The following is a 15,692-nucleotide window of genomic DNA, read 5'->3' as shown; positions in this document are numbered from 1 at the left end:
AATCTTGTGCAAGGACTGAGCAGGTGTGTGACAAAGCTTTGCTGTATGTAGACCTCAGCTAGCTTCTGTTGATGGTTTAAGATAGTCATTACTGTAGTTTCTCAGACCTCCATTCAGTCTACTGTGGGATTAAGAAACTACCAGGTACTTCCAGGTAATTTCTGGCACGGCTCCTCAAAGACAGTTTGGTTTGTTCTTGGACCAATTTAGAAATGCTGAAGCTTCCTAGTTTATTGCTGCAGAAGTGTTTTATGTAAAAGCCTTAACTCAAAGGAAGCCTTAGGAACTTGGGGCCAGGGGCCGGAGTCACAAAACATTCTTTTAAAGGGATAGTTCACCCAAAAATGAAAATTTAATGTTTATCTGCTTACCTCCAGTGCATCCAAGATGTAGGTGACTTTGTTTCTTCAGTAGAACACAAATTATGATTTTTAACTCCAACCGTTGCAGTCTGTCAGATGTATAATGAATGCAATTTTTGGGTGAACTATCCCTTTAAGATTAAAAAAAATCTATTTTCTTACAGATTTCTTACTTTAAAAATTATTAATATTTTATTTCCTGTAAAATTGTAATATCATTAAAAAAAGATAATAGCATTCTTAAGACAAAACTTAAGAATTCTTAGCACAAATGTATCTCCACAAATATTGGCATCCTTGGTGAATATGAGCAAAACTGACTGTAAATTAGTCTTTCATTTAAAATATTCACAAAAGTATTTTAATTAGAGTAAAATTCTTATAAAAAAAATTTTTTTTACTTAAATATATGTATTCCACAATCATTGCTCCCTTTCATTTAATACTTTGTGCATATGTTGATGAATATATATACAGAATCTCTCGGGATCCTTCAGATTCAGAGGAGCATTCTTGTGGACTTCAGCTCATCCCACAGGTTTATTTATGGGATGTGGGTCAGGTGACTGCTATGTCCATGGCAAAACCTTCATTCTGTGGTCAGTGAGCTATTCTGCTGTTTATTTTGGGAGTGCTTTAGATAATTGTCATGCTGGAAGATCCAAAAACGGCCCAGTTTAAACTTCTTGACAGGTCAGTCAGTTGTTCATTTAATATCTGCTGGTACTTGGAGTTTGATACTGTTTATCCTAAAAAGTTGTCCAGCATCTTTGGAAGAAAACATTTATTTCACATTTATATTTTGTATAAGTTAACAATTAAAGGTTAGATTTTTGTGAATATTTTGAATGAAAGACGAAGAGTGGAAATTTCAAAGATTTCTCATATTGCTCATATTTACCATCAGTGCCAATATTTGTGGAGCCCACTGTATTAAGTTACACCATTTTGTAGTTTTGAAATTGCATAAAGCTTGAGCAAGCTAGTATACAATCAGAAAATATAAAAGACTGACATTTTATTTTTAGGAAGGAAAAAAAGTAACATCTTGAACATCAGATCTCTTGTCATATCTTGAAGATGCTCTTATGAAATACTTAAAAACTTTGCACAAAGGAACCATTATTTGAACTTTGAATTTATCTTAAGTACTTTATTCTTTCTTAAGATTTTTGTGACTCTGGCCCTATGTTACTAAGTACAAGGTTAGTGTAAATTCAAGCAAGCATGCATATTAAAAAGTATTTTATTTATGAAATAACCATACTGGAAATGTCATTGCTTGATATTGCCTTAAGTGGTTAGCCAGCACTCTTCATAATGTGAACTGTAGCCCAGTTTCTGTGTCTTTTAAGTTATTAATAATGTTCGGCTAAACATTTTGAGCAGGTATTTGTATATTTGTACTATTCCTAAGATGTTTGAATTTTGTATGTTTGTTAATAGACATTTTTGTAAGGTATTTAATGCAATTTAATGTTGCTTTAATGTAAGGCACAAAAGCTGTAACTGAACTCTCTGTGGATCTAGAGCATATTAAACTAGCAATGAATGCTATGTGGACACACTTTATTGCTGGATGCAAAACTGAAGGTTTTGGAAAAAATTGTGTTTGTTCCAAATGAAAGTGAAAAGTGTGAATGGACAGAATCAGATGAAATGATAAAAGAAAGTATAGACTAATGTATAACACTAAATAAAGAATAACACTGGTGAAGTCTTTTTATTGAAAAACCTCTCTCAACACTGTAGAGCACAGACGCAAAATGAAAAATGACTAAGGATATCAAGTATTCATATGTGCATATACAGATTCATAAGTTCATCAGCATTAAATCACAAACAGTAGAGTTTGGGGATGTTTTCACCAGCTGAACGGACAAATCTGGTTTAATGGCAGTAAAAAAACAGCTGTGTTCTCACTGAATGTCTATTCATAAGGCCCCTTCCTCTTCTCTATCCATTAAGAGGCATGTAGCATCCATGTGTGAATGAACAAGAGTCACTGAAGCCCTGGTGGAATCTCCAGTCCAGAGTGTGTGAGTAACTCCCCATCCCAGAGTGCAAACGCAGGACAGATGGGCGAGCGGAACTGTGTTCTTATCGTATGCACCACTTCAGCTTTCTCGGTGTCCACCAGACTGAGCCGTCCCGCCTCGTAGTCCAGCAAGAGCCCGACCCGATCAGGTTTCCCCACCAATGGCACTGGGACCTGCTTACCGGTGGTCATGGCAAACCACTTCCTCTGGACAAACGCGAACACCCAGGAACTGGAATTTGTGCCGACACATTCGTCACGTGACGTCAAGGCCTCGGCCACTCCCACACGGAATTCAAGGGACTTTTTAACCGTGACCTCCCAGTAGTGCCGTCCAGAGTCAATGTGGGTGTCGGCGAGAACCACAGCCCAGTCCCGGAACCGGAGAGGGGTATCCTGCACGAGGGAAGGGTCCAAGCCTAGCATTCGATAGATCACACCTGTGTCCTTCTTAAAAAGGTCCAGGCTGCTGTGGGCTGTCCGCTCATCAAGCTTAAACTGCAAATCTATAGAGACATAAATAATAATAATAATTTAAAAAATAGTATATATGCTGGCTAATTTGCATTATAATATTAGTCCATTATATATAAACATCAGTGTTGTGCAGTGGTGTTCTGAAATGAGGAGGCACTTTTTTTTTTTTTTAATTAATCAAATGTAAATTCATGTGCATTACTCTTAACGTTGACACATCTTCCTTGTTAAATGAACATTACTTTACCTTTACTTTACATTACATCAAAAAAGAAACCAAATACAATTATATTTTGTTATTTTACATTAACAATGTATTGTAATGTTCTATCTATCAAAACTAAGTCAATCTCCTCAAGTTAGTGTTTTAAGCATTTCTACATTCATTCCAAAATAATATAATAAAATAACTAAAGGCTGTAACAATTTAAACAATATATTTTATTTGTGTATTGATGTTTTCCTTTTTAATAATCAATTTGGGATATTTTGGATCATCGGTCATGTTCCGTAAACACTGTCTGTCACAGACACAAAGGTGTATTTTTAATTTCACCAAGCTGATTGCACTAAAAAACCCTGCGGTCATCATGTTTTCAGTCTACTTCAAGTCTGACGTGACATAAAGCGGTGATATCTAACTGGGTAAACAAGAGTCGGGATTTATCGCACAAACCAATCATAACAAACTACATCCAATCAAAACGCATTGGAGACATTGCCTCCTCTAACGTGACTTTCCCCCATTCATTGTCAATTACCCCCTACTAAACCCACCACACGCTATAGGGGTCTAATGGTTTTCTATGAGAGCAAAGGTAGGCACGACTCCAGCTGTAACTTTACCTGTGGGTGTCGCTGTTGGGCAGTGTTCCTTTGTAGAAATACGAGTAACTTGCGTTCTTTTTAATGTCATAATTTGTAATATTTATGTTGTTTTATATGTAATATGGATTAATTTTTCATCCTATTTTTTTTTTGAGGAGGCACTGCCTCCCTTGCCTCCTCGGAGGAAACGCCCCTGATATATATAACTATATTAATTTACTATATAGTTTTACGAGTTCACATATACATATAATTTGAGGGGGAGGGCTCCGAGCTCTGAATTTTGGCCCGAACCCAGAGTACTCCCCCCGGATGTGGTTATGAGAGATAGAACTAGAAGTGAGGAGATGGGGTGGTGAAGGGATGCTGATAAACTGTCAATTGAACAGAGGTCAGTCTGCAGTATATATACCTCTGTTGGTTGATTAGCTGAATACTTTCCACTTGTGATAATTAGTCTAATTATCTGCACCTGCTCCTCCTGAATTTTGTTATTAAAACATGATTTTATGCAATAATAAAAAAATGTAAAGGTGCCCTAGAACTTTTTAAAAAAAGATTAAAAAGTAATATTAGTCTAAGGTGTCCCCTGAATGTGTCTTTAAAGTTTCTGCTCAAAATACCCCATATATATTTTTTAATTAATTTTTTTAACTGCCTATTTTGGGGCATTATTATAAATGAGCCGATTCAGGGCTACTGGCCCTTTAATTCTCCTTCTCCACGCCCACGGAGCTCGCGCTTGCCTTGTACAGTGCATAAACAAAGTTTACACAGCTAATATAACCTTCACAAAGTGTCAAAGTCATGCATGCGGCATGCATGCGTTGGATTGTATACTGTTATATTGTTTACATTTGATTCTGAATGAATTTGAGGCTGTGCTCCGTGGCTAACGGCTAATGCTACACTGTTGGAGAGATTTATAAAGAATGAAGTTGTGTTTATGCATTATACAGACTGCAAGTGTTTAATAATGAAAATAGCGACGGCTCTTTTGTCTCCGTGAATACAGTAAGAAACAATGGTAACTTTAACCACATTTAACAGTACATTAGCAACATGCTAACGAAACATTTAGAAAGACAATTTACAAATATCACTAAAAATATCATATCATGGATCATGTCAGTTATTATTGCTCCATCTGCCATTTTTCGCTATTGTTCTTGCTTGCTTACCTAGTCTGTTGATTCACCTGTAGAGGTCCAGACGTTAATACTGCCTGCCCTTGTCTAATGCCTTTCATAATGTTGGGAACATGGGCTGGCATATGCAAATATTGGGGCGTACACCCCGACTGTTACGTAACAGTCAGTGTTATGTTGAGATTCGCGTGTTCTTCGGAGGTCTTTTAAACAAATGAGATTTATATAAGAAGGAGGAAACAATGGAGTTTGAGACTCACTGTATGTCATTTCCATGTACTGAACTCTTGTTATTTGACTATGCCAAGATAAATTAAATTTTTCATTCGAGGGCACCTTTAACAATGTTTTTGTTTTTTTATTTATTTATTTACTTTTTAACTGATAACACCGTAATTCCATGGTATTCTCGGAGTACAATGGAGTGGCTTGTAAATACCATGTTAAATAAATGATAATTATTCAGTATCATGGTATATACTGGCAAAAAAAAGAAGAAGGGATGGCTGGTCCCTCAGTGGTCCAATGCTAATTCAGCTGATCTGACTGGGAGAAACCATCTTGATTTGTGTTATGGAGTACCCAAGCTAAAGTAGTACTTTTTGTAAGGGTTACTATTAGCAGTGGTAACTTGATAATAGCCAACAAATGTCATTTAAAATGAAAATAAATAAATAAATAAAAATAACATCCATTCTGAAAGCTAAAGCTTATAATTGTATGAAGCAGATATCCCTGCTACAGTTACTACAATTACTGTATGGTATTTTGCTGGAATCGTGGTAACTGGTAAGCATAGCAAACTGGGAAAGGATAAATGATAACTCTATCAAGTATTGATATGAAAGAACATAATGTTCCCGTTGTCAAATTTATCGAGATCACGATGATGATGATGTGGCTGCATCACACTGTGGTAACAGGGACATTCTGCACTGTTATTCACACTGACCCGAGTTAATATCGCATTACTATCACGAGCATTTTATTCTTAGCTCGTGCCAATCTACTGGCATCTCCGCTGAGACACGTGACTACGGCAAACGTCTACAACAGAAACCTTTTGTTTTTTACAGTTTATGCAACAGAACAGACATCTATGAGTAATGCATTTCACTCTATTGAGTGACGATAATAATTAATAAAAAAGGAAAATTTTCACGTGTAATTATAGCCAGAAGTATGATTTTAATTCCTTTGACCTCCGGGTTTGACTGGACTCAACATTGAGATTCCTGAAAAGCATGCGTTTAAGTTACTCACAGTTGCCTGCACTGGCAGTAATATACCATCTCCGAGCTGTCAGGGTTTTCCCACAGCCGTGACCGAGCGCGGTGCCCAAAGATCTGCCAGTCAATCGGCAAAAGAGTGCCATGCCCGAGGACATCGCCATGTTGTCCCATTTGTAATGCGTTTTCCTTGAGTTTCTGTCGCAAGGTTGCGCTGTCCAAATGCTTGAGCGCTGCTGCCCCCTACTGTAAAACTAAATTTAAACTGGGGAAAATTTCAAGTTTTATTATAAAGAGTGGATTGGCAGTCAAACATACATGATACAGTAAAAATCATCCATGTAATTTAAACTCTTTATTTAATATTCACTAATAAAAGTATAGGGATTAACAACAGGGTAATTCAATGGAAAATGTGTTGTGTGATGGATAGTCCGAACACAATAAATAAAAGAAAATAAGAACATACCTGAATTCATCGGCTATTAATTATTATTGTTAAATTTGGCACTAATATATAATCACACCATCCATAAAACAATCCATCTAATTCAATGTTTTGATGATGTCAATACTCTATTCACTACCAAATAGCAATAATAATAATAAAAGATTAAAATACACAGAAAACAAAAACACACTTTATACTTTTCCTTTTCCCGTTTCTTGTTGCCGTAAATAATTTACATTTTTAAAAAGTTTAAATATAAGAAACTATCAAACACTGCTTATACTGTCTCAGTATTCGAGTGTCTCAAAGGGACTCACCCAGAGACTTACTGTCACCATTTAAACAACTCATACAATAAAGAGGATGTGAACTTTATCATATGTTCATTCAGAGCCCTATGAGGATGAACTTATGACTAAAAGAAGTCACTTGGCATGTTTGTTGTACATGAGAACCGTAATGGACATAATCTGACTGTGAATCACAGAATGTGTGCTTTAGTGGAAAAGCATTAGCATTAGTTGATTTTCCATATGAAAGTGGCACAAAAAAAAAAACAGACTGAATAGATGCATACAATAGATGCAATACAAAACTTGATTTGAGTAGTTTGACTTTAGAGCTTCTGAAACAATCAATGAGAATATTTATATTCTTTTCACACTAAAATGTAATTGTTCTAAACCATCAAACAAAACCTACTACAACTACAATTTGTATTAGTCAGTCATAACAAAATCTTGATCAATTCATTAATATTGACTATGAATAATTCAATATTCACACTTATTGTGGATTGCTGTGGTTTGTAAAAAGGTCTTGATGATTTTTTCTACTTTAGGAAGCTTAGAAAACTTCAGAACATCCTGGTAGTTGTAGAGTTCTGTTCATGTCAAACCAGTGGTGTGAATCAATATTAACTGTACTGCAGTTTTTCCTGGATTTGAGGACTCTGGTCCACAGTCACGCTCGTCCAGAGTTCACAGTGATGTCATGAATGGCCACGGCTCCTCTACGGTAAGCTCATATAAAATTTCCAATCGCAGTTATTGCTATCCTCTCCCAATCTCTCCTCGTCTATGTAGGTCTAAGTGTTTATAGAATAAGGCGATACAAGACCCAAAGGCCGAAGGTCAACCAGTGGCTCGTCCAGCTGAGCTGCATCCATTTCTGAATGGTGTGGCTAGCCATGCCGTCCTGCGGGAAAAACGAAAAGTATTTTAACCTGCACAGAAAGTAAGGGCCATAGAATTTCAGGAGAAGTGGCTTTTACCTCATCTGAATCCATGTCATCTGTGCTGGAGCCAAAAATAGAGCCCAGGTATGTTACATGTAGCACTGCCAACATGCTAAACGTCCCATTAATTAAATATACCCACAATTCCTAGAGAAAAGAAAAAAGGTACATTTTTAAAGACATAATCTATAACTTTAGTTTTTACTAAAATATATTTATTTTACCATATTTAAATGATTAATCTTTTTTATGTTTGTATGTTTTAAAAGGTATTCACACATGTGCTTCTATAGCTATAATGACATATACTACACCTTTTTATGTCTGTGTTTGCAGTCAGATAGACATCTCTTGGAGAGGACGCATGCATTTAAAATGACTGACAATCTTTTCCTAAGCACTGAAACACAGAATGAAGGCAAAGTCCATTAAACACACAACCAAAATCCAAGCTGAAAGTGTGAAGAACACTTAGAACATTAGAAAATCTAAAATTAGAACATTTAAATCATTTTATAAACTCATTAAAACGTTTTATAATGATATTACATATTGCAATAACTGAAAACAGTGACATGAGCAATAATAGATGATTAAAAAACTTTACCTGAACAGATACTCACCATGTTCAATATATGTTATAAAGCCTAGTGTTAATAATATTGCCCCAATGTGGAAGCTTAGACCCTGTATGCACAGAAATATAATACTGCATTTATTGTACACTTGAGAAAGAATGCAATAAATTCAAATTAATTAAGAAAATAGCAAAGTAAAAAAAAAAAAAAAAGCACACCCACATGTAGCAGAGCACTCGCTGTATATGTCAAGATAATGGCTGTGAAGCTCCCATATCTGAGAGCCTTCTTAAACACATCTAAAAAGGAAGAGAAATGTGACTTACTCGTATACTTGGAGGTAATGAAAATATACAAAAGCCTGCTCAAAGTAAAAGCTGGTCAATCTGTTCATTCAAGTCTTTTGGGAGCTAAAATACATGTTTAAATTAATTAATTACAAAATTGTTAGAGAAGCCAATTTACAAATGAAAAAAAAAAAAAATCACGTACAGGTGTTGAGCCAGCGGGACATGGGCAGGTTCCAGGAAGTGACCACTTCAACCATAGACCTGGGAAACTCAACATTAAGCGGCTTTGCTATTGTCATGTCCCTGAAAAGACAGAAATGGAATGACAAAAAGATAGACTGAGAGAAAAAAAGAAGGGAAGAGAATGAAATATTGATCAATTAAAAGTAAATGGCAATTATATACTTTCAGTGATATTAATGATATCAATGTCAGAAATAAACCTTATTCATATTTTTATTAAAGCTAGGATAGGCAATGTTTTTCATAAACACTTTTTGTTATACTAGTTGAAACTCCTCACATCTATAATAGATGTGGTCTAAATTAAAAAAAAAAAAAAAGTATAAATATCTTCTGTGGAAGTCTCAGGACCAAGAAAATATTCAATCATTCCATTCAGTCCTGCCTGTCATCCTATGTATTTCCATACCTCCGCGCACCCTGCTTGCACAAACATCACGCGTCATCAGCGCGTTCCATGAGGCTATGCAGAGTTATAGACAAACCATCACCAAGTGCCACAAACAAACAGCAGCCGCCTTTTACAGTTCCTCCTGAACCAAAACAACAAGCTTATGCTGCGTTCACACCGTCGTAATTACCATTATTAAGAGATGGCAACCCGTGACGTTCATACTCGAAGCTGTTCACATGCTCAGACAGTGTTTCTATGGCAACAGTGTCAACGGCAAAATGAATCTGCAGCAGTCAGGTGGTACAAGTCAGAGCTCTGTAGGCTGTTTATGTTCAATATTATTGTAATATTATGTGCCTTGAGATGCCATCTCTCATGACACTTTGCAGACGCTGCTCTGGCTGTGCACGTTCGTGTTTTTAGAGAAGTCGTGGCTTTAGAGAGCGTACTTATGCTTTCAAAGCTAGTTTGCTATAGTGTGCCGCAAGGATGATGTATTTTTGTAGGCCAACCTGGAATTTAGCATCACTTAGCATCCTTCAACAAAAAGTAAGTAGGTTTTTTACGTTGGAATATTGCAGAAAATAAGCTCTGTGACCAACAAAAGTTTCTGATTCTTACGTTTTGTTCATCAAAATAATCTTCACAAATGAACACAACTTTTATGAATTTTAAAGCCTAAATACAATCAGTAAAAAGCCAAACAGCTAAAAAGGTCAAGCTTTACAGAAGTAAAAAGCTAAACGTAGGCTATAAACCGTCTATACCGGCGTGATGAATACGATCCTCAACTGGATGGAACTGAAATAAATACTTTGAATTTTGCAACCCTATCGGATAGCAACCTGATTCATAACAAAGCACTGTTCGCCAGAGGAGAACTGGCCCCCCATCTAAGCCTGGTTTCTCCCAAGGTTTTTGTCTCCATTTTAACACCTATTTGCCAATTGTTTGCCACCTGATGTCACCTGTTGGAGTTTGGGTTCCTTGCCGCTGTCGCCTTTGGCTTGCTTAGTTGGGGACACTTGACATTTGACTTGACATTTGATATTCAACAGTGCTTTGATCTGCCTGCATTGACACTATTCTTTAAGATCTGCTGTGCAGCCAAGTTATCACTGTAAAGCTGCTTTGACACAATCTACAATAAAAGTAAATTGACTTGACTATAAACAAACTACAGCACGGTCATACGATTTCAACATCATTACCACAACACTTCCAACAACTCTTTCAGTTTTTATCTAAAAACATTTTCCATGAAATTTTTAGTTAGTATAGTTTGCAGGAGGGTGACTACAAACACAACAAGGCTGTAAAAGCGGACTAGCGTGCGGTGTAGATAAGTTTACCTATTTGGCGTGACAAAGTTAATGTCCCTGACTGCCTCTGTAGTCCCATTTAGCCACTAGCAACTGCCTTAAAACAACTTAAAAAAATCATGACTGATGTATAAGTGAGGTATTTTATGAAAACATCTGTCATCCCTGCAGCACGCTATTGCTAGCCTCTCTGAAATTGCCTACCCTAGCAATAATATGTTATTAACAATATTTGCCCTCTATAACTGTTTTTCAAATAATATACAACACAAAATAATTCCTATAATATAATCAGACAGTAAATACAGTTATCTTATGGCCACTGTAAGTCACATCAGTGCCTTAAGGGCTACTAAAACCATACTAAACATAAGATCAAGCCAATTTAGATTAGATTACTGTGAATATGAAAATGGAGGAATTTCTCATTTTTGCATAGTTTCTATGTCCCCTGTTTTATTTCTGACACTGACTGGTAGTATGTGAATCTGTATAATTTATACAAACCACTTAAGGTTGTCCTTTTCCTCTGTGAAACCAGCACCTGCCAGTGTGGTTGTCGTCTCACCAAGGTAACTTACAAAGTAATTACTGAAATGGAAGGACAAGGTGTTCTCATAGGCCTGTAGCCACCTGATGAGGAGAATCACAAGCAGAAGGTTATCACAGATCAGAGAGAAAACCCCAGAGACAAGAGACTGTTGAGTTTTAACATTAAAGGCTTGTGCATTTCTTACCTTTTAATAGAGCCTCTGCATTGAAATATGAAATGAAATGCATTATTAAACACAGTCCAAAATAGCTATTTTATTAATGGAAAGAATTCAGAATTCTCTAACCATAATTATTTTAATATGTATTTCTAAGTAAATTTAGCTCACGTAAGCATGCTTATATTAAAACGTCTTTATTCCTCATGTTCAAAATTTATAAATGTATTAATAACATAAGTAGGACAATACCTCATCTTTCGCTTCTTGCTGAGGAAAAAATACGAAAACAGATCAGTCAAACATTAAAAACCTTCACTAAGCCACAGATAGGAGCGTAACAATTAACATTAACATGTTTGATATTAAAAGAATTCATCTATACTTTACACCTTACTGCTCACTGAATAAACAACATACAATTATATTAAAAATATACAATTTTCCTCAACTCAAATTTATACTCACTTGCGGAGCAGCTTGTCTCCAAAGACTGGGATGAAATAGGGAAAGAGATAGGGTGCAATACAGTTGGAAATGACCAGACAGAGCTGGCTCTTCACACAGCTGAAGACTGACTTCATAAACCAGGAGACACTCTGTGGAAAAGATCAGATAGATGCTCTAAAGTGTCATTGGAAATGCTCTTATACATCTTTAATTCTGAAATGCATTAGAACGAAAGCTGGCAAACTCGAGACTCACAAGTTTTCGACTCTCTACCGCATCCATATAGCTGTTGAAACTGATCCAAGGCCCAAAGATGACAGTTCCCACAAAGTAAATGTACCCCATGAACTCCACTGGAGAGGGAACTTTCTCCACTATGCCTTTGTCCAAGTCAAAGGCAAGAGAAATTGCCTTCATGGCCACTACCATCTGGGAACCTGGATGACCACAACAGCAATTTCATTGTAAATGTAGCCAAAATTCAGTACAGTAAATATCTACCATCCTGGTCTAATGGTCACTGTTGTCAGATAACAAAACAACATAAAAAAACTGACCTCTCATTTTATGCCAGGTTGTTGTATCCATCATATGCAACTCTCTGAAGCAGAATGATAAGAAATGTTTCTTGAGCACCAAATCAGCATATTAGAATAATTTCTGAAGGATCATGTGACGCTGAAGACTGGAGTAATGCTGTAAAATTTAGCTTTGCCATCACAGGAATACATTACATTTTAAAATATATTAAAATAGAAAACCGTTATTATAAATATTTAACAATATTACCGTTTTTACTGCATTGTTGATGAAATAAATGCATAAGAGCATATTACATATATATATATATATATATATATATATATATATATATATATATATATATAGTACGGTCCAAAAGTTTGGAGCCACTAAGATTTTTAATGTTTTTAATAGAAGTTTCGTCTGCTCACCAAGGCTACATTTATTTAATTAAAAATACAGTAAAAACAGTAATATTGTGAAATATTATTACAATTTAAAATAACTGTTTTCTATTTGAATATATTTCACAAAGTAATTTATTCCTGTGATGGCAAAGCTGAATTTTCAGCATCATTACTCCAGTCTTCAGTGTCACATGATCCTTCAGAAATCATTCTAATATGCTGCTCAAGAAACATTTAATGTGTACAATTGTACAAAACATTTGTGTACAATATTTTTTTTCAGGATTATTTGATGAATAGAAAGTTCAAAAGAACAGTGTTTATCTGAAATCTAATCTTTTGTAACATTATAAATGTCTTTACTGACACTTTTGATTGATTTAATGCATCCTTGCTGAATAAAAGTATTCATTTCTTTAATTTCTTTTCAAAAAAATAAAAATAAAAATTCTTACTGACCCCAAACTTTTGAACGGTAGTGTATAATGCTACAGAAGCTTTGTATTTCAGATAAATGCTGTTATTTTGAACTTTCTATTCATCAAGGAATCCTGAAAAAAAAAGTACACAACTGTTTTCAACATTGAAAAAAATCATAAATGTTTATTGAGCAGCAGATCAGCATATTAGAATGATTTCTGAAGGATCATGTGACACTGAAGACTGGAGTAATGATGCTGAAAATTCAGCTTTGCATCACAGAAATAAATTACTTTGTCAAATAAATTCAAATATAAAACAGTTATTTTAAATTGTAATAATATTACACAATATTAATGTTGAATTAAAAATAAATGTAGCCTTGGTGAGCAGACGAAACTTCTTTTAAAAACATTAAAAATCTTAGTGGTTCCTAACTTTTGGACTGTACTGTATATATATATATATATATATATATATATATATATATATATATATATATATATATATATATATATATTTATTTTTTATTTTATTTTTTTATTTTTTTTTATTTACAGTGTTCAAATCCTTCAGCCTAATTATTCATCCCTCATCTTAACTATTTCCACTGTAATATACAAAACAAATATACATACTACATTGTACATACTGTGTTCTGTAAACATGAAGAAACAGAAGAGTGTGAAACAGAAGAGTGTGAGAGGAGGACATACCCCAGAAGAAGGTAGATGAGGATAGTGATGGACAGGAAAGGTCCACGGCTGCTTGAATGACGACACAGGAAGAGGATGAGGTAGCAAAGGAGGCTGAGAAGCACCACCCAAACCATGTGTAGCTCGAAAAACAGGTATAGAGTGTAAAAACCGCCTGCCACCGTACTCAGGTGTTTCAAGAAAGAGGGCAGACCTGAGAGAAAAATTATTTTTAACATAATATAATTTAATAACATGTTTTTAGTTGTACTTTAGGATTAGTTCCCACAAATATGACAACTCTGTAATTATTTACTCACTGTTGTGTATTTTGAAACATTCTTCTTTCCATGGAACACAAAAGATGTTATTTATAGCATAAGTGTTTTATCACACAATGAAAGTGAATGGGATCGCAGCTGTCAAGCAAGACACAAAGCTTTCATATGTCTTCAAATGACTTGAGATATGGTACATTGTATATCACCTACTTTTATAGTGCTTTTATAGCATTTTTGTCCACTACACACCTGTCCACTATTCGCTTTCCTTAAATATACAAGTGGCAAGGGGGAGTGAAAGTCATACATGTTTAGAATGACATGAGGGAGAGTAAATAATATTCATTTTAAAGGAACAATTCCTTTAAAATTACAGTGCATGTTCTGTGTTGTATAAACCCTCTTACCCAATCTCCACAGCAGCCTACATACTAGGCAGATGAGTAACAGCTGCCATACTTGTTCTAGACCCTGTTGGACAGTCGGAAGCAAGCAACCGGATCCCAGTTCCTGGAAGAACTCCTGTCTGCTTAGAGCTCCCATTGCTTTGACTCTGAGAAAATAATAATACAATTTGATTTTGTACCATAAATAAGAATATCAATAACGTCAGGGTATTTGGTATGAGCAATGACAGATACGGTGATTAAGCTTCAAGATCAAGGCTGAATTGAGGTCAGAACATAGTGTTTGTAAATTTAATCTCAGGGTTAATACTGAAACCCATGCACCTATATGTGATGATTACAACATTTTAAAATTATTTTATAATTCCATTATAGAAATCCATTATCATAAGGGGAAAATGCATCTTACTGGTATTCTGAATTTATTTGTTATAATACCCAAATGTTTTATGCCGTGTCGTAATATGCAATATTCAAATAATCTTACCTCTGCAAGATGTCAAATACCCTTACACCCCAATGCAAAAAGCATGCACGGTCTGGACGTATGAGATGCAAGCTATTTGTAAAATCGTCGTCAGGTATTATATCCTGAATGAATGGGAATGAAAATAGCTGAAATGTACAATTCGTTACAAAGCGCGACAGCGGAGGAGGAGAATGAGCACCTCACCCCCACTATCAACTCAGACAGCGATGAACCGCAATAGGAATACGTCTGTGGGTCTCTAAAATGTCAAGTTTTGTATACATTCTCTTATATTACATTGTTAAATTTTAATTTACTATAAAGCTGTATCATTTTCGCCTAGGTTCTAATCTAAATATGAAGAATTATGTCGCGCTTCGTACAGCACAATCGGTCCAGATGATGCTGCTGGCAATGCGCCTGATGTGGCTGATGGCTGATTCCCATTGATGCTGTCCGTCGTTCATGATTACAGCGTCCCGAAGGGACCCGGCGACCAATCATCTTACTGTTCATCTGTGGCTGAACCAATCAGAACGAAAAGGCGGGGCTACGTTTTGATAGCAGCCCCAGTGCGTTAAAATGTATTTAAAATTCATGAGAGGAATATAATAAATACTCGAAATATATGAACTAAAAAATATATTTCGTACGACTGGTTTTAAATTTATTTTATTTAAATATACGTTATAAATTATTTCTGGCAAAATCTCTTACGTTTTACTCTTACTATT

The 15,692-nt window shown here is 35.4% G+C and overlaps 2 protein-coding genes across 2 annotated transcripts; both read right to left on the bottom strand.

Moving 5' to 3' along the window:
- Window positions 1-2,350: 2,350 nt before the first annotated feature.
- spryd4 (SPRY domain containing 4) lies at window positions 2,351-6,266 on the bottom strand. The gene is made up of 2 exons (XM_067394720.1): window positions 6,117-6,266; window positions 2,351-2,906 (listed from the first exon to the last, which is right to left on the bottom strand). The coding sequence occupies exons 1-2, from the start codon at window positions 6,244-6,246 to the stop codon at window positions 2,365-2,367; spliced, it is 672 nt and encodes a 223-aa protein (XP_067250821.1). The 5' UTR covers window positions 6,247-6,266; the 3' UTR covers window positions 2,351-2,364.
- A 1,321-nt stretch (window positions 6,267-7,587) lies between these two features.
- Window positions 7,588-14,988, bottom strand: porcn (porcupine O-acyltransferase). Its single transcript, XM_067393656.1, has 15 exons — window positions 14,977-14,988; window positions 14,490-14,635; window positions 13,823-14,015; window positions 12,315-12,358; window positions 12,013-12,194; window positions 11,776-11,906; window positions 11,560-11,577; window positions 11,335-11,349; window positions 11,105-11,230; window positions 8,841-8,941; window positions 8,571-8,647; window positions 8,394-8,457; window positions 8,085-8,170; window positions 7,807-7,917; window positions 7,588-7,730 (listed from the first exon to the last, which is right to left on the bottom strand). Exons 2-15 carry the CDS (start codon window positions 14,623-14,625, stop codon window positions 7,629-7,631), a joined length of 1,386 nt encoding a protein of 461 aa, XP_067249757.1. The 5' UTR covers window positions 14,626-14,635; window positions 14,977-14,988; the 3' UTR covers window positions 7,588-7,628.
- Between the last annotated feature and the right edge of the window lie 704 nt (window positions 14,989-15,692).

Source organism: Chanodichthys erythropterus, chromosome 9 (genome assembly GCF_024489055.1).
Source record: "Chanodichthys erythropterus isolate Z2021 chromosome 9, ASM2448905v1, whole genome shotgun sequence".
Taxonomy (NCBI): Eukaryota; Metazoa; Chordata; class Actinopteri; order Cypriniformes; family Xenocyprididae; genus Chanodichthys; species Chanodichthys erythropterus.
Note: the sequence above shows the minus strand (reverse complement) of the source record. Positions and strands in the feature narration are given on the sequence as shown.

What these genes read in the sequence shown, in the direction of transcription:
- spryd4 (XM_067394720.1), bottom strand. Translation starts at nt 6,246, where the DNA reads ATGGCGATGTCCTCGGGCATGGCACTCTTTTGCCGATTGACTGGCAGA. An exon ending in TACTGCCAGTGCAGGCAACT is followed by an intron (nt 2,907 to 6,116) that starts GTGAGTAACTTA and finishes ATGTCTCTATAG; the next exon opens with ATTTGCAGTTTAAGCTTGAT.
- porcn (XM_067393656.1), bottom strand. Translation starts at nt 14,625, where the DNA reads ATGGGAGCTCTAAGCAGACAGGAGTTCTTCCAGGAACTGGGATCCGGT. An exon ending in CAGCGAGTGCTCTGCTACAT is followed by an intron (nt 8,458 to 8,570) that starts GTGGGTGTGCTT and finishes CTGTGCATACAG; the next exon opens with GGTCTAAGCTTCCACATTGG. An exon ending in TATAACATATATTGAACATG is followed by an intron (nt 8,171 to 8,393) that starts GTGAGTATCTGT and finishes TCTGTGTTTCAG; the next exon opens with TGCTTAGGAAAAGATTGTCA.